The 25964-nt window shown below is 46.4% G+C and overlaps 1 protein-coding gene across 1 annotated transcript in view; it reads right to left on the bottom strand.

Moving 5' to 3' along the window:
* Positions 1-346: 346 nt before the first annotated feature.
* Positions 347-25964, bottom strand: part of GPC4 (glypican 4) — a 106314-nt gene continuing 80696 nt past the window's right edge. Inside the window, exons 3-9 of the mRNA XM_044235865.1 lie at positions 21054-21445; positions 9701-9866; positions 4870-5000; positions 4584-4730; positions 3700-3836; positions 2890-3065; positions 347-2792 (exon numbers count right to left, since the gene is read on the bottom strand). Coding sequence (XP_044091800.1) covers positions 2590-2792; positions 2890-3065; positions 3700-3836; positions 4584-4730; positions 4870-5000; positions 9701-9866; positions 21054-21445 — 1352 coding nt within the window. The 3' untranslated portion in view covers positions 347-2589. The remainder of the gene's footprint in view (positions 2793-2889; positions 3066-3699; positions 3837-4583; positions 4731-4869; positions 5001-9700; positions 9867-21053; positions 21446-25964) is intronic.

The following is a 25964-nucleotide window of genomic DNA, read 5'->3' as shown; positions in this document are numbered from 1 at the left end:
TTTCCAAATGACTTTGTAAAACACAAAGTCACATGCTATTAACAGAGACTTTGGAAAAGGCAGGTCTACCAACAAAGCTTTTATTCTACCTCATACTCTGAACTCTTAAGATTTTAGAATATTCAGCTTGCGTTTATTCTTTCTTACGGGGCAGGGGTGGGACAGGGTGCAAGGGTGACCCTGCCAGCTGGTTAGGAGCCAAGAGTTATCCAGTCAGATCTGAATGGAAAAATCTATGATTTGTTTATTTCATAGTTCAAGTTCAAAAGCAAGAGACAACTTAAATAATAAAAGGGTAACAGGAAAAAATGCAAAGAAAGAAAACAAATCAGTGAGAGTCCAGAAGAACCTTCAAGAATATTTAATTCGGAAAATGTTATTGGTGTAGAGAAGTTGACTGAAAGCAAACAGCTGGGCAGAGTTCAAGGTTTTAAATTAAAAACAACTCACAAGGTCTACAGGGATAACTCTTTGAGCCACATTTTGGAGACCAGATTCATTTCTACCAAGTCAAAGTAATAGCAGTCTAAGCTAAAAAGGAAATTCCTCACAACTGAGGTAGTTACTAAGTATCAGCACATTTTCCAAGTTCTCACAAGGCAGCTTAGCTATTTACAATTCATTTTTCCTCATACATAAATGGAGCACCTTTTCAATTTTAGGTCTTCTGTGATTTAAAAAAAAAAAAACACTTATACACACCAGCCAGAATATGCCTATTTTATTAACATCATGCTTTAATAAATAACTGCATACTTCTAATAAAATTAAGCCTCTGTTTACAACAGCCCCCAATATTCCATGTTGACCATTCTTGAAGAATTTGGTGTGAAAAGCTGAATGAAATGTAGACCCTGAGCTATCAAGTAATTATGTTTCAATATAAAAATAGAGAATTAGTCTAACAACCGAAGATTCAACAGGAACACAAACCACCCCTCCGTGGGTATTAGCTTCTGTGGTGTCAGAGATCTGGCTGCCTAACACAGGAAGAGACTTGCAGGATCTTCTCTCTTTGAAGACTTTCTGGGAACTCCTTTTTAAAGGGAGCTGTTCCATTCTCATGGTTTTATAAGCTGTCATTTGGTAAGGATACAAGGAACGGGGTTGTCTTTGGCCTGGGCCAACAGCTCTGGCCTTTGCCAGATCCCCGTGCCACCTCCCCCCCACCACCACCCCCAGAATCGTGGCTAAGGGTCACCACTAAGCTATTGTCTTCTGGGCTCGCTAGTCCCTCCCGTCCGCCTGCCAACAACGACAACATGTGAAAAAAGCCTGGACCCCAGACGGCCCCAAGCGGACTTCTTGGCTGACAGGGTAGCTCATGGCCATGACCCATAGCAAGCCCTTTGCCGTTCTGATCATATGGGCCTGGGGAAGCCAACTCAAGTAGGACACTTTAGAAACCTTGTTTTACAAAAACAGGGATCCAAAACCAGACGCAAATGCACAGACGAGAAGTTTGCTGGAGGAGTGCTGACAGATGTTTGGGGCGCCCAGACTGTACCCCGGTTCTGGCTGGCCCTCAGAGAGTTCCCTATTCTACACGGTGGGGTGTGAAATCTGGGACGCTGTAACAAGGGGGACCAAATGAGTTTCTTGGTCACTTACTTCTGCCTCCGGGATAGGAAATCAAAGCAGGTCAGTGTGGACATGAAGACCAGCACACAGCGGTTTGCTAACTTGCTTGGATAAGACACAAAAAGACAAAAACCCACCCCCTAAACTACGTGTGAACGTGTGAGAACTCGGACATCTGGAACACCTTCTATATTCCTAGGGAGAGTGTACTGAAAAGGAATCTTCTTCTAAGTGGGTTCTGCTCTAAGTATAAGCGGGTTCGAGAAACGGACCTGTGATCTTAGTTTATGTAATTCAGTTCAACCAAGACGGCTATGGTCTGCAGTGTCTTCCAGTCCCCAACTATCAGGGAAGTCGAGCCTTCTTGCATTAAAGCCTGAATCCAACCTACCAAGCGGCTCAGAAGCCCCCTTGTGCCTTCACACTCGGTCCTAACTTAATAATAATAAAAAAAAAAAATCATATCCACTCCTCTCCAGAGAAGGCAACCCATCAACAGGGATAAATGGACATTTTACTGCTTGTTGGGCTTTTTCTTTTAATAAGATAACATGATAAATAAACCTGCTTCTGTACAGCTATTTAATATTTCAGAAATACGTACATGTTACATGCCAAGAAAGGACCCTGGTTTTCTTGTAAGAAACAAGGTGAGATCATAATTGAAGGAGAAAAAAAAACCCCACAAACAAAAAGAAAACAAACAAACAAACAAACAAGAGTGATAGAATCACAAATGCACAACTCACTACAGTTCTGTACCTACACTGTTAGCCACGTTTAACATGATTCTGGGAGAGCAGGAACCGCCTTTATACATACAAGTCCCTTTTCCCCACAAAACTGAATGAAAACACAAAGTCGGCATTTTTTAAACCAGTGGCCATATAGTAAAAACTGTACATCATTGTCCATTCATTTAAAAAGCAAAGTCACTAGGATGGTATAAAAGTGATAACCGGTGCCTTTTTAACTTTTTGAAGAGAACTTTTTCTCTACGATTCAGAATTATCTCCACTCTCTCTGCATGACCAGGAGCGAGATGCAGAAGACAGCGAGAAGGTAGGGCTGTGCCCTGGCAAGGCCGCCTGTGCCGCTGGCCTTATCGTTGGCGCTCTTCCCGGAGTGGTCGGTTGCGTTGTACTCAAACTCCGAAGGGCACTGCTGATACTCACAACCACTGCCACTTCCCTCTCCACTGCTCTCATCACCTAGTTTAAAAAAAAAAGGAACAGACATTTCATTCCCCTTGTTCTCATCACACGGTGGACGAGAACAAGGTGTAAGTTTCAAACCACAGGTGCTTACTGATATCAAAGAAGTCCACATCGTTCCCATTGTAAGCATTCTTCATTTTACTGGTCATAACCCGAAGAGCCATGATCTGGCGAAGGATCACTATGTCTGGTTTGCTGGTGTCCACCTGGACCTCCGGATTACTGCCCTGGTTGGCTAAGCCATTTCCCGTCACCGCGAACAAGTATCTGAAATGGAAAATGACCCGGTTAAGATGATCAGTAAAGCTCAAAGTCGCCGAAGATCAGACAATTCTGCCTTGATTCTAGTATTCCCACTGAGTGCAATTCAGGGGAAAGTTGTCCCATTTCTTGTTTCTCCACTTTGACGGGGACCTTTTGGAAAGCTACCCCTTTTAATGGACGTTGGTGGGTCAGAGTCAAGGGCCGATACAGTGGGGACTTAGGAAAGTTACTGGGTATGGAGGGGTGGCTACAGAAGACATCACCCAAGAAGAGAATGAGGCCTTTGGGGGAACTGGAGCTTTAGGAGGCCAGACCAGGGGGCTGAGAATCACAGGCATTAAAACCCTGGAAAGATGATGCTACCAGAACCCTGAGTTGCAGTCCTCGTGCTGGACCAGAGCCACCATCGCAGACCTGTGGCCCAGTACTCTCCGCAAACAGCCGGGTGCCTTCCCAAGGCTTGCAGGGCAAAGCCTGTTCCTTAGAACATTTAGAAGCCAACCATGCTATTGCTACCCACTGTCACGTACTTCATGATGCCTCCCTCGAGTGACAACTGAGTGACCCCCATCTGAAAGGCCTGCGAGCCCCCAGGCAGGTGGGAAGGGAGACTGCCACCCCACTGCCCGCGGCTCACCTGCTCTTGCCTTTCCCGTTCCAGCAATCGTCCTCATTGCCGTTGCCGGCGGCCATCCTTTCATCGCTGCAAACGTTGCTGGGCAGAGAGGACCAGAACTTCTTGGCCTGTTTCAGCTTCTCCTTGACATCAGTAACCTCATGGGGGAGGGGGAGGGGGAGGGAAAGAGACCTCTGTAAAAACATGCAACAGCCTACACGTGTCTTTTGATCATCTCTAAAGTAGCTCCAGAGGGCTAGGCAATTCCTTTTCAACTCGAGTCATAAGAGAAAAATGCAGATCAAATTTACCCAGAAAGAACAAACTCACTCCAATGAACTAATGGCTGGAATGACCCACCGTCCACTCTCCCTCTTCTTCGCAGCTACCGTCTGAGGCCCGCCAGCCTCCAGGCCCCGCGGGATGAGAAGACTTTCCTCCTCTGGCTGTAGCGTCTATACCGTTCCCGCTGTGCAACTGTGAGTGCCTGTCACCATGCCTCCCCCCAGCCCTCGCGCTGGTGACACGGGGCAAGCAGCTGTCTCCCACCTCCCCACCATCCCAGCGCTCCCCGCACAGCCCCTCCGCTCGGGAAGCCGGGGATGCCTGCTTCTCCCGCTGCGCCAGGGGCTTCTTGAGAACGAGGAGGCGTCCCATCGCTTTGTGCCTCCCTCTAACGGGCACAGTGATGGGTGCACAGTAGATGCGCCGCGTTTCCTAACAACGTACGGATTTTATGAGCCAGAAAATGAGAGGCAGATTTATGGACATCCACATGCAATCTGCTTGGAAAGTTTCACCTGAAAGACCCGCAGTTGACAGACTTCCAACTAAAACTGCATTTGGAGCAAATGCTTTCGGTTCTTTGTCATTAAACACGCCCGTTCCTGCGCCAAAGTGCTCACCAGTCGGTCCAAACTCGTGCCAGCCGCCGTGGTCGGGCGTTCCTCGGGGTGATACGGTCTGAAGCGAGCACTGAAAGCCCCCTCGGAGATGGAACGGGAGGTCCGGCCGGCCGGGAGGGGTTTGGGGGGCCCACATCCCTGGAAAACCTGCATCGAAGCAAACATGGTCACATTAGGGAAGGTGCGTCCCAAACCTGGGGTGGGGTCGGGGGGATGGGGGAGGCTGTGAAGAGGGGTTGGCGGGGAGGGCTCTACCTCTCCTTGCCAGTTATCCTGCCTTCATTACCTTCTGAGACACTTGCACACTGTTCTCCTGCATATTCATTATAGCGTCGGAAATCTTCACGTCGATGGGATCCATGACTGATTCGATGTTGAAAGGACCCTCGAGCCTCTCTGCCACCATCAGCATCGCATCTAACAGGACATTCGGGGAAAAACAATACAGCACAAAATGTAAACCGTGAGTTCGGCTGTGGGTCATCAGTCTGCTTTATCTCACACCATCTTTGTTTCCGGGGTGGGGTTGGGGGGCACGGGGGGTTAGGGGAGAACGCACGCGTCCTGATCGACTCAGGTTTTTACATCCGTTTCTATTAACACCAAGCTGCATTTAGTCACCGTGTATCACTAGCTCTCTAAAGGGTGAAATGGCCAGGTGGATGCTTTATTCCACAGAGAGGAAACCCAATTGGGAACATTCTATTACACTGATTATTCATTCCCTGTGTGTGTCGCTGGCTGTCGCTGTGAGGCTCTGTACTAGCTCCCACAGACAAACCTGCGGCCGGGGGCACAACAACATGCCACTTCTGCCAGTGACTTCCTGGGATCTTTTCATTTAGGTTCCATTTACAAGACTCAGAAACCTAAATCCGTTAAAATCCTGGCATATCATTTGCTTTCTTTCATTTTTTAAATGAAACCCTTTCAGCTCCTTGAGCGCACAGTTGGAAAGTACAAATGACAGTGTTCCGAGAAATTCTAATGACTTTTCAAATAATGAAAATTTGAAAGATGCAATTTTGTATTAAGATAAACTTCCCATTTCAAACACAAGAGCCTCGAGTTAAAGCAAAACGTGTGCCTCTTTTCATTTCGGTGAAATGACAACAGAAGACACAGTCCGCAAAAAGCCCATGCTCCCAGTGTGAGTCTTCGTGGATGACTCTGCAAGTCACCTTGGCCTTCTGGAGGAGTCCAGAATGTTTTAGTACACGTTGAATCTCTTAAACAAAATATGCGGTACTTGTTTTTCTGCCGTACGTGTTCGTGGGGATCATGAGGCTTAGTACTGTTGCCTGATATTTCCTGGTCAAAATTCGAGGAAACTGGAAATGAGGAAAAGGGTGCTTCACTCTGGACAAGCACTGAACTTTTCCACTTATCCGCTCTCCTTTTAACTCTGGTGCTTAAGGCCCGGCAGGGAAGGCTCTTTAGGCCCACGTTATCCACAGTCTTCAGGTAGGCCGAGGATAGCTCCTAGCAAGGAGGGCTAGTTTCCAGAACCTTCTATGCCCTTCTCAGAGAAGACTGCAGGCCACCACCATCTTCTACCTCAGCTTTCTGGTGTAAAGGACTTTGGGCAGCAGCCTGTCCATGAAACCCAATTTGATCATCAACATTTCACCTTCCACCTAAAACAGCCCCAACACAACATCTGAAGACATAGGCGTCATTTCTCTAAGCTGCAATTCCGATGTCAGAAACCACAAGCAGATTTCCCTGAAACACACATTTTTTGAAAAGCAGTCACAAATGAAGTTTCAGACTGCACTGTGGTAAGCACCAATAAAGTAACGCTTCCTACCTCTTAGTAAAGGCTGCCGGCATGAACATAGCATCGTACCAGAGGGGAAATTGCTTCTGATGGGCAAAGGGAGACTTTTGTAAACAAGTCGAGCACCGCTTCAACGTGTTCATCCTTGTCAAAGTGTCAAGGACTGCCACGTCCAGAAAGCACATTCTTTGTAGAGGAAGTCGCTTGCTCCAAATAAAAATATTATGAATAGACAGATAATCAACATCCAAAATGCAGAGGTTTAAGCAAGGGTGGGGGATCCAGTGCATTTTGGAACTACTCATTCCCCTACTGGTGAGGAAAGGCGGATCACTAATGTGTTTGTGAAAGACTGAAAGGAAACATAAACCCGATTCTTCTGGCTGTTTGGCGTCTTTGTCAACTCTGGGAATGGAGGGAAGCCGGGCCTTTGTTGGGGCCGGTGCCATGGCGTCCTGCACGGGGCGGCTGAGGAATGCAGACAGTGGCCCCCCCATCCCCGGGGGGAGTCCCGCTTAGCTTTCAGTGCAGCCCTTCCCTACAAGTGGCCAGCCCTGATCAGAAGCTCCGAGGAAGAGCCGAAGATGGTGAGTCCAGGCTAAAGGTCTCTTATTTCCAGGATCTCTGACCGGCCCCTGCCTCCTGCCGGCAGCCCTGACACCCCAACATCCCAGCATGGAAGTCCTGCAGGCCACAATGTGCGACACGAGTCAGGCTGGCTAGGCGTCAGGTGAAGGTTAAGGCAAACCACAGTAAGTGACGGAAAGCAAGGTGCAACTGAGCTGCATTTAAGCTCGTCCGGAAACTGACTTCATCTTCATCTGGTGGTGGCAGTGGCGAGTATTGCGTTGACCTTCTGAGCCGGCCTCTTACAAAACCAAGTCTGGGGTGTTCCAACTGTTTGAATCCATCTGGATCAAGGCTGGTAGCAATTCAAGAGAGGGAAAGGAGGACACAGCAGCAAGAAGGCAGATGTGGAAAACTGAGCCTGTCTCTTGGGGGGCCTGGTCCAGCCACAGGCTTTTGGAGCTCAGGCTATGGGCACGAGGTCATCCTCACCCGTCCACAGAGAATCCCCTTCACACCAGGCAAACTGAATCCTTTCGCGCTGTGCCGCCAGGACTCACAAACCCCCATCTGCAGGCTCACGACCCACTGGGAAAACAAAAGGCAGTTTCCCGACTTAACCCCAAGATCTGATTTTAAAGAAGTTGGGGAAAAAGCCCATCACCATTCATTAACTGCAGTCCTTTAAAGGGGAAAGAAAAATTCTTTGCGAAGGAAAAAAAAAAAAAAAGAACTTAGAGCACAGGCATGTAAATTGGGACTGAATTCTACAACCACAGAGCAAATTAAACCCTGGTGAAAATTCATAAAAAAGCACTGGGGATTAACAATGTCTGTTACCCCTGGCCTGTGAGATCAGCTTATGGGACAGAAAGAATAAAATACCCATTAAAAATTAAGTTTAGATACAATTATATACCTCATCCCTCCAAGGAGGATCATTTCAAAGAACTGAGGAAAATGGATTCAGAAATCCTATCAATTTCCACTCGGGTTTAATTCTGTTTCTTGAAAGAGAACAAACGTAGTTTTTAAAACTCTCAACAAGAACAACCACCGCAACTCACTCCTCCTTGCTTGAAAACATTAATTAAGCGAGCCACAGTGCGGTTTTGATTTGACGTCGATCTGCAAAGTCTTTGGGAAAATGTTTAAAAAAAAAAAAAAGAGCACGAGAGAATTTATATTTTAATACAATGAGTTACAGTTTCTGCCAGACACGTTGGAACAAGAGAACAGCGCAAGGAACACGGCCCTGTGCACCTCACTCGTGACCAGTGTGAGAAAGGTTGGCAAGACTCAGGGGCTGTCGCTCTGCACTGTTTGTAGTATATGGCGAATTCTCCTCCTTTGCCTGGAGAACGAGTACATTAGATGCTATAAAGTTAAAAGGCGAACCAACATTTACAAAAATGAATTTAGCAGAAGGGAACTTCAAATGTGGCATCTGGGTGGGGGGGGGGGCGGTGAGGGTGGGATTGAAAAATTGAAAATTGAAACATCAACTTCCGATCTGGAAATGCCATGAGATTTTATTTCCCGGGGCTGGGGGTGGGGGGAGGGAGGGAACGATTTTAAATCACAATTTCTCCCATGGCTTCCTTCTGGGCACGATGGGCCATCCATGCGAGAGCTTCCGCTGCCTCTGGCTACCCTTTCACAGGGCTTCTCACTCAGAGCTATTTAGGCTACAATTGTGTTGAAGTGCTTCATAGTCCTATGTCTCTCCCCAACCCCCCCGCCCCCCATCAGTGTTCTCAAGAATCTGTTGGAGACAATTTATTGATGCATTTGCAAACAGAGTTAATATGGTAATTAGCTCTCATGCAGACTAAAAAGTAAGCAGCCTTCTCTCCCGAGTGCAATCCCGTGTCCGAAAGGTGACAGCAAATTGCACACACATTCCCATGACGTGAACAAGGAAGTGAAAAACAGGTGCTTCTAAAGCCACTTAGGTTCTGCAATTACTCAAACGTGACTGGGCACTGGAGGAAGAGCCCAGTCTGTTTCGGGAGCCGTTGGCGGGGGGTGGGGGGGGTGCGGGGGGGGGTGGGGGGGGGTGCGGGGGGTGGGGGGGGTGCGGGGGGTGGGGGGGGTGCGCGCGCGCATGCGCGCATGTACAGCGCCACTAGCACAGAGGACCAGGAGCCGCCATGCCCGGCATGGAGCTTTCAGGACTAAGCTGTGCGTTAAGGGCACATCAACAAACTCGACGGCCGGACCTGTAAACAATCCTTAAATTGTCCTTTCCCACTGGTGCTGATGAATCCTCTTAGATTACACTGCTGTCTGAGCTGTCTAGAGCACTCGGGCTACTGTGAAATCCTCTGGAGAAAGAGAACCCCTAGATTCCCCCCAGTCAGGTTTCACTTGGTTCAAACATCCAACGGGCATCGGGCCACCATATAGAAGGTTCGGTCCCAGGGTGACAGGTGATTTCAAAGTTCAGTCAGTAACGGTCATACTCCAGCATTTACAGGAACACAAGCCTATGATGCGTAACTAAAACAGATCTTTCGGGGAGGAGATGCCAAAAAGTCACAGTCTCTTTCTGATACCTTGGTATTTGCTAGGTCTGAGGTCTTGAGTACCAGCACCATCAGTTCAAGGGAACACTTACCTGTAGAATAGTGCGAACTCCAAGTACACGTAGAACCCTGGCATCCCATAAATAAGGCACAGGAGAACTTTCATGGACGATAATTACAATATTCCCCGTGCCTGGAAGCTGAGCTCTCTCTGGCGACACAACTCCCTCCCCCTCACTCACCTATGAAATTGTTCCATTCAAAATCAAGATCGCCTTGGTTGGCCAGGCAGCCTCTCATGATGTTGGAGCAGTAGTTGTAACACGGCTTCACACTTACGAGCCCCTGGCAGTGGGAGCAGTAGGTCATCTTGAGCAAGGCCTGGGTACACTGGGCTGTGGGATTGACCTAGTTTAGGGGAAGACAAATACAGTGGTGAGGCAGCAGCAACAGATGACCTTGAAGGTTTGGCCATGAATTCAACTTAGAATGAGTTGGGATGGATAACACCAAGCAGGCCTGGCCTGTTACTTGTAAGAGGCAGATTAGAGAGAAGGAAAGGGTATGCTGGGAAGAAGGTGGGTGGGGAGAGAGGGAAGAACAACACTTGACCATTAATAACCCAGGGGCACACACTTCCCAACCCGGAGACGCCCATGCTCCCTGCATTCGCTCTGTCTCTCATGCACGCTCACTCTCGCTCATTTTATGTGGCTCAATTGTTCTGAAGTCCTCAAGTCCTCGTACACACACGGTTCCAGGATCAGCCAGGAGACACAGGAGAGATGACCTTCTCCTGCCCACTGTGCATGGCCTGCTGTGGCCCCTACCACCAGTGTCTGCCTTGGACACTTAGCCCACCGGCATCGAGGTGTAGCAGGGTCCCTAGTGTGTGATCCCTTCAGCACCAGTAGCTGTGCTGAAGGCAAAACTCAATGTCTTCTGCGGGCAAGAACGTGAATACAGGGCGCCAGGGTGGCTCAGTGGGTTAAGCCTCTGCCTTCAGCTCAGGTCATGATCCCGGGATCTCTGCTCAGTGGGGAGCCTGTTTGTCCCCCACCCCCGACTTCCTCTCTGCCTACTTATGATCTCTGTCAAATAAATAAAATCTTTTTTTTAAAAAAAGAACATGAATACACTTAAACTTGGGCTGAGGTGAAGCCCTTCTGAGGCTTGGGAACAGTAAAGCAGAGTGTTCAGGCAAGGCTCAATGGAAGAGAGGAGACTTCGGTTACACTGGGGAGAAAGGGTTGGGTTTAACTGGCCAGCTGAAGGGAGACCACCACCACCAGGGAGAAGGCCAAGTGCCTGGGGTTGGCTGCCCAGGAAGGACTGTGTGCATGGCCAGAACTGAAAGGCACATGAAGACCAGGCAGAAACAGATACTATTGGGCAGTTCACGAGGAAGGGAAGCAACAAGGGTAAAAGTGGTACTGGCCACCCTCCACAGAGAAAAGAGGCTTCTTGTCCTCTTCCACTTCTCTCCAGGGACACTGAGGCACACAGGAGCGCAGGCCACCTGCCCTGCATCTTCATCAGTGCGTAGGAAGGATGGTGGCCAGCCATCACACACCGCAGAGGCAGCTACGGGGGGTTGGGGGGGGGGTGGGGGTGGGGGGGGGGGTGGGGGTGGGGGGGTGTTCCCCCCCCCCCGCCCCCCGCCCTCCTGATCTTTCCGCCCCGCCCTCGGCTTTCCCAGTCGCTATCAAAGGATTAGTGCATTCCCCTGCTATCAGTACCCACCAAGGTCCTGAGCAAACTTCTGATAGCAGATACCGGGCAGGGAACAGATGCTGGGATGAACTTCACCTGCCCTGGAGTGTGACTTGGGACACTGCTTATCAACACTGCCCTTCGGAACAGGAACAAGGGATGAGAACTGTCAGGAGGAAACCTGAACACCATTGGCTCCTATCTGATGGACACACACACCCCGCCTCTTATCCCCACCAGAACGCCAGCCTGAAGTGGGCGGGGCCGGAGCCTCCAACTGCGAGGCCGCTAATTGTGTAGGTCAAAGTCAACATCCCCTCCCAAGAAGGAGGATTTTGCCGCTGCAGTTTGAACCCAGGCCCAAATGAGTCTTTTCATTGTGCTTTAATGGGCAGTGAAATCTTGGCTACCTGATACCCTGGGGGGGATGGCCAGTCTGGAGGGCTAGATTTTCTGGATAACCAAAAGTTCACTCTTTTATAGTCACCAATAGTTAGGACTTCAACACCTGCCCGTCCCACCCCCTCAGTTTACAGAGGAGCACAGAAGCCTGGAGGGCGGAGGTGGTTGGAAAAGCCCAGGAGCACAGAAGTCAGGGTTGGAAGGGGCCTTAAGAGGTCACACCGTATGACTCTCACATTTAAGAGATGAGAAAAGCGAGGCCACACATTTCCCAGACAGATCACGTTTCCCTGCCTTCTTCAGCACAGGCTGTGAAACTCTCATCTTGGGCACACTTGTTTTCCCCTCCATTGCTAGGGTTCGGTTCCACATTGACCATACCGCTAACTGGCTGGATTTCAGAGAGGTGAAGAGTTAGTGGGTAAATGCCTACGAGAAATTGGAGAAGAACCTGTGGCATTTGTTGGATCCTCTGCTTCAGCAGAAACCATGCCCTACTACGGAAACATGCACAAAGCTCAAGTGTCAACAACTAGTCACTGAGCACCTATCTCGTGTTGGGGATTATTCTGGAATGTACTTGTGATTAGGTAGCAAGCAGGAATCTCTGTATTAGAGCAGGGAACCTGTTCTCGAAAGCACAAATGCATTCCAAAACGGTATGGGCCTGTAGGAAATAAGCACAAAATCTAAAATCGTGATAGTTTCATTCAACAAATGCGCCCCTCCCCCCTCCCCACCACCAGCTTTCTTTTCTTAACTCTTCATGGTCCGCTTTATTCTTTGTTCCACTCTAAGTCAAATCTGTGTTGCAGCAGGTCTACACAGGTTGGTGTCTGCTCAAGGTTTAAAGCCCGGGACCAGACGAAATGACACAGTAGAGTTTTATTAAAGGAAGATTATGAAACTGGGCTTGGTGGACAGTTTCCACTTCGTTCGCTGGCTAAGTACTGGCTCATGCTCTGCATGTGACCAGTTGTCTGACTACTAAAAGCGATCATGAAGAACTCAGCTATAACATGTTACGGAAATACTAAATGCCGGAACTGAGAAGAGAGATGGGCAAGTTTTAAGAAAACAGCGATGGGCAAGGACGTGCTGCACAATACCCAGCTGGAGAAAATCAGACTTAAGTCTTTGGCCTCAGGACCACTACCTAGAACACTATGCATGACTTCACATTATTCAGATTGGGAAACAAGACCCTTGTGTGGGAATGAGGCTCTGGCACAGAGAAGCACCGTGTTTGTTTGTTTGTTTGTTTGTTTTAATTTCATTAGAGAGAAAGAGAGAGCAAGCGTAAGTGAGCAGGAGGGGCAGAAGGAAAGAGAGAAGCAGGCTCCCCGCTCAACTGACTGAGCCACCGAGGTACCCCTGGAGAATGATTTTAACACAGGAAATGGAAAGAAACAGGGATCCTCTGTGATGTTCACCCCCAAGATGTACCAATATTGTGACCACCTCCCCAGGCCTTAGGTCTAGGTCCCCACTCTCATGGACCCAGCCAAGCTCAGGATGGCAAACCCAGGATGCCAAGGACTACTTCTCCTTTTTGGCTCTGGAGTACCCAGTGGAGAAACAAAATGGTTGCTTATCTTTTGGAATACTCAAGGGCTTCATTCTGGGGCTTTATTTATTTTGAATAGAAACTCAAGTTCAGGGGCACCTGGCTGGCTCAGTCAGTTGAGCATCTGCCTTCGGCTCAGTTCATGAGCCCAGGGTCCTGGGATGGAGCACTATGTCAGGCTGCCTGCTCAGAGGGAACTCTGCTTCTCCCTCTGCCTCTGTCTCTCCTCCCACTCGTTTGCAAGCTCTCTCTCAAATAAATACAAACCCTTAAAAAATTAGAAATTAAAAAAAAAAAGAAACTCAAGTTCATTCACATTTCACTCCCTCGTAAGCCCCCAAATCAATTGTTGGAGTCCCTAAATAACTTACTAAAGTACATTTATGTGGGGACCCAAGTCCAAGTGGTAGATCCTGCACATGGGGATTAACACAAGGGGCAACTATACTCCAAGGTCACCTTTTAATCGTCAGTTATATATTGATACTCCGTGGCCCAACATGCCGCTTAAAATGTTCAACATAATTATTCCTTTGCACCACAGCTCTTGACTAACATTTGAAGTCTTCCTTCTGTTTAGAAGCCTCTGTTGAGCCCCAATGCCAGTAGGATTGGGAGTGGGGGGTGGTTATGAGTCTTTGCTAAAAAGCACATGTTTCAGACCTCTTTTACAGAGTAGTTATTTCTCTAAATGACATTTAGAAACAAAGGAGGCAAAACTGTACTGTACCCTCCTCCCTTACCCCTCTGAACCACTAACACAAAGAATGAATGCATGGTCTCAGGAAAAAATGTTTATTTTGCTTCTATGGTTTCACGATCATGAAGAATCTTCATGTCAAAACCAAAGAGAAGGATATTCTACGTCAGAATTGCCTGTCTACTGAGAGCTTTTATTGATTTTATTGATATATGATAGTTAAAGTGAACTTACTATGTGCCAGGCTCTCTTCTAAGTACTTTGCATGTATTAACTCATTTAAGTTTCCATGTATTAACTCGTGTATTAACTCATTTAAACCTCCCGATAATCCTATGAGAGGCGTATTACCATTTCATTTCACACGAGAAAGCAGGGGTCAAAAGAGATTAAGGGACTCACAGGAGATCTTCAAGGGCAGGGCCAAGATTTGAATGTGGCCATTTTGGTTCTAGAGCCCATGCCCTGGGCTTCCTTGATGTGCATGAGAATGGCTTCCTTGAGTAACTGCATTTCAGGAACAATGAAAAGAAACTTGAGGGCAGCACATGGAACATGGTCCTTCTCCGTAGGGACCCAGACCTAGCACAGGGGAACCACACACAGCGAACGCTCAGCTATGAGGCTGGATGGTTTTCTGGCAAGAATTTGCGGTTTACAAATTTAGTGACCAAATGAAATCATTTTTACGTTGGAGGGCAAGTTAGGATTCACCCACATGGCGGATGTGCTTGACTACACCCCTTGGATAAGATGACATAACTGTTTAATGAACAACAAGGACTTACTCAGCCAATGCTCTATCTTCACAATGGGTCGAGATACCACAGAGGCGGGGGGGGGATATATATATATATATATATATATATACACATACCACCCACCGGCTCCTGCTCACAGAGAATTCAAAAGCTCCAGTAAACACTGTTGCCCAGAGAAGAAAAAAAAAGAGCTCACTTAAACAAAAATGCCAGCAAACAGTACATCTATCTCACCAAAGTTTTAATATTTTGAAAGACTTGGGGCTAAATGCAGTAGAGGTGATTAATTTCTACTAAAAAGTGGGATGTTATGTAAGAAAAGGGGTTTGACATTATTTATATAAGAATGAGGTGGTCTGACTTGTTTAGTTTGGGGGGACAGTACGGTAGAAACAGGATATCCTCTGGACTCAATACTTCTCTATGTCCTCAAATCAAAATCTATCTAAGTTACTGACCCATAATGACAAGATATTAAAAGCCAATCTCCAAGTCTTATAAAATCCTGCAAAACTGATCAATGTCTTTCTAAGCATTGAAGTGCCTTAGGATTTTAGGAGGCTGTCTATGTTTCACAGTTAAAAAAAAGTCAGTAGGAGTGTGGGGGGAGCGGGGGTTAGAATCCTCATTTCCCTTTTGTGAGACACTCATTCCTGCCCCCCAATAGACATCTGCACACCATTTTTGCTATAAAAAGCCTCTACAGAAAAGTCTCCTTCCCTGCAAAGACTTTTAATATAGATCGAGACTTTCTACTCAATAACCTGCATTTTCTAACCACCACATTAAAAACTACTGCAAGCGGCCTGGAAAAGGAAAACTGCTGGAGAAGACTTCTCCGTGCAGCCTGGATTTCATTTTGGTAATTCCGAACGAGCCTTAAGCCACACTGCACAGTGATGGCAGTCAACACGCTGCACTCAAGTTAAAAACACATTTCCTTTTAGTTTATTCCAGTCCCTTACATACATTTGCTGCAACATTTTTTTGGTCTGCAAAGCCAATCGCCCCAAACAAACAAAAAAGACCTAGATTTTCTCTGTTGCTTGGTAACATAAGCACCCAATAAAAATAAGGGGAAATATTTCCCAAAATTATGGGGGGAAAAAAGATAGGGGACCCAAACATGCTGTGAGATGTGATGAGTTTATTCAACAACTTCCTAGGGTTTTTTTTTAAGATTTTATTTATTTATTTGAGAGAGAGACAGAGTGAGCAAGCAAGCAGGCAGAGGAAGAGGGAGAAGCAGGCTTCCCACTGAACAGGGAGCCCGAAGTGGGGCTCAATCCCAGGACTCTGGGATCCTGACCGGAGCCGAAGGCAGATGCTTAACCAGATGCTTAACTGACTGAGCCACCCCTGTGCCCCAACAACTTCCCAGTTTGAATTCACTGCACACACACAAAAAAAGAAGGATGAGATGTTCCTAGTGCCCTGATAACAGAATTTTAAAGACATAACAAAATATGTGGAACAAACCAGGGCCCATTCAGGAGTATTTGTCCATGTGCTGTAGATAAAACAGAAGTATCCTTATATTAACCCTTAAAAAAAAAACCTTTAAAAAAAAGAGAGATTTTTGTCCTGAGAGCACGCGGTCTCAAGTCCTTAACCCTTTCCACCCGCTCCTGCCGTCCCCCACTTCGTCCCCCACTTCGTCCCCCACTGTCAGTTAGAGTCCCACCTTCCTCTTCTGGTTGTTTAAGGTTATGAGTGTAAACAAATACTCAGGGTTGAACAAGTGTCTACACCCAGCTTCTTAAAAGCTTTTTGGATAGAACTTTATTACAATTTACATTTATAATGATGCAGGAAATGGCAAAATAACTTGTGTAGTACTCTTATAGGTGCTGGGGCACTGTGAACAGACGGGATCAAAGGGCGGGTGGTGGGGGGAATGGAAATTGTTCTTGAGGCAGGACAATCACTTAGACATCACAATGGTAAGGAACTGCTTTCTAATTATAGCCCCTGGAGTTTGGGGTGGGGGAGTAGACATAGTCCCATTATGTCAGTGTTAATTGAAACCATGAGAATGCAACTCTCTTTGGCACAGGAGCTATTCATTTTCATGGTGCATGGAACCACTCGTGCATTCTTCAAAGACCGCAACAGACTTCACCCTTCCAGGCAAAACTGCTGCTAGAGCAGGTAAATAAGCAATGCATCATGAACCATGACAAATAACGAAGGGCTAAGTCATACAGAGACGTGTAGTGCCAGGGTGATCTTGAACCATTTGTTGTTCATTAAAGGGACTTTTCTGCAGTTGTAATGGTAAAGCTCAGTGGAGTAAGCTGCAGTCACTCCATGTTTGGGCCCCAAAAATCTGAAGCAAGGCAAGGATACTTGGACGGCGCCATGACTTTCCCTTGAAGTTAAGCTTAGCTTACTGGTGCCAATGGCCTTTAAAAGGCTTAGTGATAATCAAGTCATTGCTCAGCATTTACCTACAACCCTTGTGTGGCAAAAGTAATCTGGAAGAACAGGGCATCCACTTCCAAAGAGAAAGTGGGAACATGGTTTAAGTAGGTGGGAACTAAGCCAAGACCCCAGTGCTTCTCCTACTTGACTTTCAGAGACATCTTTGTAGATGAGGCGGGTGAGGTGACTGTCTTTAATGTTCTTCACTCTGAGTGGTCTTTTCCAAGCCCAAGGTAATTCATTCTACTTGACACCAGAAGAAGGAATGTCTAGTTCTTCAGTTGCTCTAGTCCTGCCTGCAGACCACCCTTGGACAGCAACTGCAGACTTTGCTTCCAACATGTACAATTTGAAATAAGGTTTTGATAGGCGGATCATTTACTGTCTTCCCCATACCACTGTATCTTAAATTAAAATCTATTTGGTAGTCATACTCCAGAAATTAACGTTAATAAGTATTTCCTCAAATATCCAAGTGTTCCTTACATAATTCTAGCCAGAAACATTGCATAGATGAGAAATTTTTCAAGAATTTGTGTTTTAACTCCTTTAGAAATTGACCTGAAGTCTGAGTATCTTATCCTTGTGTCATTTAGATAGCATGACCCAACTTAGTCGGACGGTTTGATTTCAAATCAGTCCTTAAGTCTAGAAGAAGCTCAGTAGGGAAGCAAAACAGTACTAAAAAGTTTCCAGTTACAAATTCAACTTTTCAAGTAGACACAAAAGAGTATTTTTAACTGAACAATTGGCAAGCAATGTTTACTCAAAGTACATTAAGCCTTATACCTTGTATTCATTGTATTCTCATATAACTACCCTAGCATCTCTTACGCCGATATTAGAAAATACAATGAACATAGACTACAGATCAATTCTGAAGCAAATTTAGGGTTATATTTAGAAAGGAACTTTCTCAAACAACTTAACAATACTAAGGTCCACAGGAAATCTCTTGCTAAAAAAAAAAATTCATACCAGAAAAAACACCAGAACTTTTGACTCTTTTGTTCTGAGTCACATACTCTTTATTGTATAGTTAAGCGGGTTTGAATCTTATATACAAAAGCCAATCTTATGGATTTCCCACCATGAATTCTGAGAACCATGTCAAGAAGAATGGGACACGAGGAAGCCACAACTGCTCCCTTCTCCCTACCCTGGGAGGTGGGGTAGGATGGACAGCAGCAAGCCTTCTAAGCCCTTGACTTTCTAAATCTGCAGGGAGGGGACCTGAGTGGCTCAGTTGGTTGAGTGACTGCCTTTGGCTCAGGTCATGATCCCGGAGTCCCGGGACCGAGTCCCGCATCAGGCTCCCTGCTCAGCAGGGGGTCTGCTTCTCCCTCTGACCTTCCACCTCTCAGGCTCGCTCTCTCATTCTCTCTCTCCCAAATAAATAAAATTCCTAAAAATAAAATAAAAATAAATAAATATGCAATGAAGGGTCTCTAAATCACTTCCTTATTTCATCTACTGCCTTCCACCATGAGCTGGAGTTTCGGGAACCTCAGCTCTCTGAAGCGGGGCTCCCAGCTGGCAAAGTGAAGTGAACCAGACTTCCGCTGGTTTGGTCTCCTCTTCACAAGAGCTGAAAGAGGGATGGCTAATGGAAAGCAACCATTTTTTAGATGCTTGCAAAGGACATTCTACTTCATACCTTTCTCTTTGGCTCAAGTGTCTGCGCGCGTGCGCGCTCTCTCTCTCTCTCTCTCTCTCTCTCTCTCATTCAAAGCACACAGCCCTGCCTCCCTGCCTGTTCAGCTGATGATGAACACAAGGACTTGTTGGTGTGTTAGGTGAGCTACCATGTAAACAACTGTGCCTTGTTTCAGGGCTCTGAGATGAGCATCTGGAGGATTCCTAATGATTGCTGAGGTTGGCCGAAGTTCAGGAATCAGATTATTCCTTTAATTATAACCATCACCCTCCCCCAAACTTGCTCTCACCCACCATTTATAAGGAGAGTATCAGGAAGAAAAGGAGTCAACAAGAACATGTTGGAAAGAACTGCCCTTCCCTGAGAGTTCAGGTGCCTGGAGAGGAGAGGGAATACACAGACCTGCCAGAATGAAGGCGACCAATCAGCTAAGCCTCCTTTCTCACCCAGTCCTGGGATGGAACATCCTAGAAACACCTACGTCTGATGGTACACAATTCTTTAGAATCTCACCTTCACTGGACTAACCTCAAAGTTTCCTCTCTAACTAGGGTAACGCTGAAGCCTGGTCTGCTCAAGGCAGCCCCGATTGCCTCAAACTTAGCGGCACATGCCGTCTGGGTGGGACAGCAAATAAGAACCTCGTGGTTTAGACAGCAAGCATCCTGGTTTGGACCATACATTCCTTGGTCACTCATAGCCATCAGATTGATATTCCAGTTGTCTGACCACTCCCTTCAGGCCTCAAAACAAGGAGCTGCTTATCCTTCTGTCTGCAAGTTTTTGAACACTTGGCAAGCAATGTTTACTCAAAGTAAATTAAGCCTTATACCTTGTATTCATTGTATTCTCATATAACTACACAAACATCTCTTACGCCGATATTAGAAAATACAATGAACATAGACTACAGATCATAATCTGACTTTTCCTTTGAGAGCTGAAATGTAACAGCACCAAGATCAGTCTTCCTAAGGTAACGTGCCCCAGATTACGGTTTCTTTGCTGATATCAAGTCACGGAAGGGTAAGAGGAAGAAAGGCCTTCAGGAAGTTTTCAAATTTCATTTTTTTTTCTGGGGGAGCAGGGACTGAAGGAGTCAGAGAACTTTCTCCTCTCTTGAAATTTTGCTCAAAACTCTGCTTTGAGGGGCACCTGGGTGGCTCGGGCAGTTAACTGTACAATTCTTGGTTTTGGCTCAGGTCATGATCTCAGGGTCGGGAGATGGAGCCCGGTGCCAGGCTCCACACTCGCAGGGAGTCTGCTCTAGATTCTCTCTCCCTCCCCCTGCTTGCTTTCTCTCTCTCTTAAAATAGATAAACAACATCTTAAAAACAAAACAAAATAAAACAACCCTCTACTTTGAAAAGCGAGAATAGCAAAGCTCCTCTGGTGCAGCCAGGAGGGAAAGGCACAGAGGCGGAGTCTCCATTCCAGGAAGGCTCCACCCATCTCCCTTGCCTCTCGTCTCTGGAAGGAGGCCCCTGAACGACCTCCTTACTGGCTTCAGAGAACACTGTCCAGTTCTTTTACTTTACAAATGACGGAAATGTGCCCCACTGCACCTGCTCTTGCCTACACAGTACGATTTTCATTCTGTCCATCGGTAACCCTTTATATAAACAAAGCTGCAGGTCAAGAGCATGGGGCACCCACTAACTGTCATAAAAAGCTCTGCCTTCTAAAGAGTGCTAAGTACACCTTAAAACAAGGAAACCCATACTAACGCATGTTCAATACGGCTCTAGACTGTAAGGCGGGGGCCCCAAACCCAGTCACTCAAAGCAAACAAACACGGAGCCCGCCTGCTTCTTTCTCTGGAGGGGAAGGAGAACAGGAGCTGAAGAGCATGGCCATGGTAGACCCACTTCGGAAAATTAAGATTCCAAAGTGAACATGCATTCTGCTTCCAAGAATCGCTACCAGAGAAAGCACTGGAAAGAATGACATTTATGGGATGGTGTTCATCACAGCACGGTCCCTAACTCCAGGATGTACCTGTATCAGAACAAAGTGTGTGAGGGAAACGCCAAGAGAAAGAAGAGAGCAGAACAGGAGAAAATGGTTATCCAGCCCATGGAATTCTACTGATTTTCCAACCTCCCAAACTTTCTCCTTTTAAACTTATTTATTTGAGAGAGAGACAAAGAGAGAGCACAAGCAAGACGGACAAAGGAGGGAGAGAACCCCATGCAGACTCCCCACTGAGCGTGGAGCCCGACCCAGGGCTCCAACCTGCGGCCCGGAGAGCATGACCTGAGCCAAAAATAAGAGTCTGACGCCCAATCGAATGCGCCCCCTTAACACCCCCCAAACTTTCTTTTGAAATGAAACAACAGAAACATAGGCATGGGATGCAGAGAGCACTTACCACAGAGACTTTGCTCACTACGTCTCTCGCGACTGCTAAGCCTTGAGCAAAAGTACGGGCGGCGACAAACGCACGTGTAACCTGCAGCTTCAGTTTCCGAGGGACGTCTCCGAAGGGCTTCAGCTGCTCCGTGTACTTGCTCACGCACTCCAGATACTCGTCTGTGAAGTGGTACTGGGAGTTCACCAGGCGGAACATCCGCTCCAGAAGGCGAGCCCAGAAGTCACTTAGCATTTCTTCCAGGTTCACGCTTCCCGCCACGTAGTAGCGCTTCAGCTCCCCGAAGAGATCTTTAAATAGCTCAGAATTTTGCATGTATAAGCGGCCATAGGTCTTCACGAACATGTCATTCAGGGATTTCTCTGCATTTTCCAGTAGTTCTTTGAAGAATTCTAAAGACAAAAGAAAAAAAGGAAGAAAACATTTTCAGTAATTAAGTATCAAAGGGTCTCTCAGGTCAGTCTGAAAGCTGGGGGAAAAAAATGACAAAATGAAATTGGAAAACACACTCCTATATAAGGTGGATATCTTTTCATGTCAGTGAAAGGAAATCCAGGTCACAAGCCACAAAGTCATGGACACGTGTTTACACCTAAGAGAGGGGGAAAATAATTATTTTAGACCAACAGCTTCTCAGGAGTCAATATAAAATACACACACATGCATGTATGTACACACACACACACACACACACACACACACATATATACACACACATCTCTCGTTCAGTCACAAGGTAAATAAAGAGCTGGATAAAAGTACTTTCTACAGCAAGAATCGAAACCAAAGCTAACGATGCCTCCTAACTGAAACCTGACACCTAACAGGTATTTTCAAAACATGTTGTTTTACTCGGACCCATTTTTTTTCCTTTTCTCCTTACATCTACGTGACACGCAAGAACACTGCCTAGTACATGCTGGAGGCCAAGAAACATAATGAAATACCACAAAAGCTAGCGCTGAGGTTTTCTGGAAAGAAGTTCTCAGGGGGTTCCCTGTGACATTAGCACAAATTGGGGTATCCAAGTTGAATGTGGGTTCTTAAAGGATTCATATGCTAACATCATGAGATTCTTTGTTGGGGGAAGAGGGGGAAAAGGGTGGAGTGAGGGGAGAGGAGGGAGAGAGACACGCAATGCCTAGCAGACTCCACCACGGATTTCGTGCATTTACAGGGCTACAGGAAAATAACGGAGAAAAATACGTAAGAATACCTGGTTATTCCACATTTACTTTCTGGCCTGAATGCTGAAAGATTTTAATCTCTTAAGTACAAAGGGCAAATTCGTTTTTCCTGAAGCTTTTGTGAGGCAGTTCAAAGAAGGAAAGAGCTGATGGTGTATCTGTAACAATCATTCTTAATGAATCTATGGCTGGTGTAAAAATAAACACTTCAAGATATTAAGTTTACGAGCAGAGAATGTAATAAATACTAAAGCGAACTATAAGGACCACATTAAGAAAGTACCTCCAAGAGAACATGGAGTAGAAGAAAAAATCTGGTGCCTCCTTTGAAGCCAGAAGAACATTAGCAATCTTCTCGAAATGCAATAGCGTGGCAGAGCCATTATCCATTATCTTCTCACGTCCGGCAGGCAAATGAGAGGCTGAAAACTACTTTCCAGTAGTCTCTCAAAACCTGCACTGAAAACACTGTAAGCCTTTTGGAAGGGGTGTGGGTGACTCTGCGTACTTCCAAGAGCTTCCATACTTGTGCCCGCAGCTCATTACCACATGGTGCCTTGAGCCCAAAAGGCCACCGTCTTCTGGGTTCCAGCTTCCCAAACTATGTGTGTTTTGTCTGTGGGGTATTTCTGTGGGGAGAAGGGCTCTTTCCTTTCCCTTTGGTTGAAGTTTTGCTTGTTTTGTATTTCCTGGGCGCTCTTCAAGGAGGAGAGGAGAAATGGAGTCCCTCTGAAGGGCTAAAAAGGGCGGGCGGGGGCGGGGGGGATCCTGAGGAGAGGCACGCAAGTCAACTCGTGTCCTCCATGACAAGCACGGCCTGGTGTTTTTACCCAAGGTCGCTCCCTGGAAGAAGACCAGAAAGTATGGCAAGGAGCTAGGGGCACCATATGAAAAGCATTACTCAAATCAGGTACCTGAGAGGCCTCTAATTCTCTCCAGAATCCAAAGTGATTCTCAAGTGCGGTCCCACAACAGGCCACCAGCAACACCACATCAGCAAGGCCCTTGTTAGAAATGCAAGTTCTTGGGCCCCACCCTAAACCCACCAGATCAGAGACCCCGGGCATGGAGCCCAGCCATCTGGGACTCCGGTTCCCCTAATGTTAGGGAACCACTGTAAACGTTAAGCGTTTTAATTAGAGGAAAACATCTTTCCAATGACTTGGGTTTTTCCATTTTTTTCTTGCATTCTTGGGTGTCATTTATAATTTTTGGGGTGGGGGGATAAATTTTCTTGTACAGAAGTCTCTCAACTAAGTGTCCAGAAGGCAGGTAGCACTTTCCTAGAATTCAAAGCTGGGGGCGTGTTGGGGTAAGAAGCAACATGAAAGTGTCATCTGGTCCACTTCCCATACCTTGCTCGATTCCCTAGCAGCCCTGCCCTAGCTGCCGGTTCATTGGGGACACGATAAAGAAGGTATGCCGAGCCACATCAGTACGCGCCTGGTAGGCTGCACAAGTAGCTTGCACGCGCTGGAAAACTAAAGGCTGGTCACTGAGATCTATTCGCGAGCCTTGGGTCAATCCCCTGCTATTAGTATTTCGCAATCCAGAAGAGAGGATTCCAAAGGCAACCACAGGTCCTTCCCTAATATTGGATTTTTATTATATTGCTCATAAAATAGGCACACATCATTTAGGGTAGAAGTAGGATGTTGGAAATTATTTGCCTTGTGCTTTGATGACTCATGTAATAAGGAACTCTGAATACACACTAGCATGTCTAGGGAATGGCACCCACAATTGTATAGCTTTTAAGGGTGGGGGCAGGGAGGCATTTCAGAGGTGTTTTAATTTAAAACAGCTGTACAGTGTCAGAGTTCATTATTCAGGCTCCAAAGGGCTCCAGGTCAAAGAAATGCCAAGACACTGAGCATTTGATGGGGGGGGGGGGAATAAAAGTCTTAGAGTTCCTCACTGAGATCAAGAACCCATGGGTTAGTTGTTACTCTCTGTAACGTAGCTGCTTTGGAGTGTAAGAGAAGTGATCTAATTAAGAGAACGGATTTCAAACCAGCATGCCTTCTGTCCAGTACCACCAGGGAACTTGTTCTGTTTCCCATGACTCAAATTCTGTCTAGGAAGGGTTGTGTGCAAGCACGTAGGATTGCGTGTGTGCTGTGCGTGATGTTAATTTAAACAGGAGTTAATTTGGTGCTACATACATGTTCTAATTCTTTTGATTGTTCAGAACATTGATTTCCTTTCTGATCCACTTTAAGACTCTTTAGTATAGCCATATAAGTTGCAAATACAAAGATTGTTTGAGTGGGCTATATGCAAAAATTCTATAAAATTGACATAACAAGTTAAAATCTGATCCATGAATCCCTCCTAATGGCCACACAATTTGACAAGTACGTACTGAGTGGCTATTATGGGCTCAAATCAAAGCACACAGTTGTATCATGCATCTTAACCTTCTTGTCCAATCAGGCTGTAATCAACATTCCCAAGAAGACTTACTTCCTTCATCCAGCTCACCTTTACTACACTCCACACATGCTTTCACGTGCAGAGACTTTTAAAGCACCTATAAAATCCTTAATCCGTCATTTCATACAGCGAGTTTTAAAGTATCTCTTTTGCCTATGGAAGTTAACAGAACAAAAGCCAAGGGACCTGAAGGACCCAAACTCCCTTACTTTTACTGACCCTGTTAAATGAGAATATTCGATCTATGCCTTTTGCCCCAGAGACCATGTAAGGATGGCAGACATAATTTAAATTCCAAAATCCATACTGGTTACGTCCAATATCACCCAAAGCATAATAATTTTTTTAAAAAATTTTATTTATTTATTTGACAGAGAGAGATCACAAGTAGACAGAGAGGCAGGCAGAGAGAGAGAGGGAAGCAGGCTCCCTGCTGAGCAGAGAGCCCGATGTGGGACTCGATCCCAGGACCCTGAGATCATGACCTGAGCCGAAGGCAGTGGCCTAACCCACTGAGCCACCCAGGCGCCCCCAAAGCATAATAATTTGCTGTAAGGAGGAAAAAGGAGAAAAGGGGGTAGGGGATCTCCTCCTATCAAACTACCAGCTTCCACAGGTTCGTGTATAACTCCTCCTTTCCTACTAGGATACTTCCTTCTCAATGAGAAATAGAGCAGAATTAGACATTCGGGTCCTGGTCCCCGTCCCCGGCCATCATTAGCAACTTCACTAATCACTGTAACATTCATCTTCACTTTTCTCCCCCATTATTCAGAATTTAGGATTAGGGTCTGGTCTTAACTGAACAACTGTCCAGGCCCCAGATACCTAGCAATGACTCCTTCTTAATCATTCGGCCTGAAGCCAGTTATAAGACACTTGGTGGCTAAGAGAGGACACGCCAGAACAGTGTACCCAGGACTCCACAACGATCAGAAGCTTAGATCATCGGGAATTAGATCTCCCTTGTGACAACTGCTTGTACTCATGGAAAATGCCAGGGAGGGAGTCTGTTTCAAGGGATGCTACAGGTATCTGAAAGACAGAGTCAAAGTTGATCAGGGTGTATTTCTCCCTCAGCTTTCAGCTAAAGTATTTACATTCTAAGGATCAAGCAACTGCTACTCCCAGGACTCGTGGGTGCATATCGAAACAGGCGTGAAACATGGGCGAAATGTGGGATCCCTCACCTATGAGCTGTGTGGCCTTGGACGGAAGATCTAACGTCACTGATTCTCTTGGGCCTCACCCATAACATAAGGCTGTTACTGCTCACCTCATGGATAAT

The sequence above is a fragment of the Neovison vison genome, chromosome X (assembly GCF_020171115.1).
Source record: "Neovison vison isolate M4711 chromosome X, ASM_NN_V1, whole genome shotgun sequence".
Taxonomy (NCBI): domain Eukaryota; kingdom Metazoa; phylum Chordata; class Mammalia; order Carnivora; family Mustelidae; genus Neogale; species Neogale vison.
The sequence above is the reverse complement of the archived record's forward strand: the minus strand, read 5'-3'. Positions and strand labels throughout refer to the sequence as shown.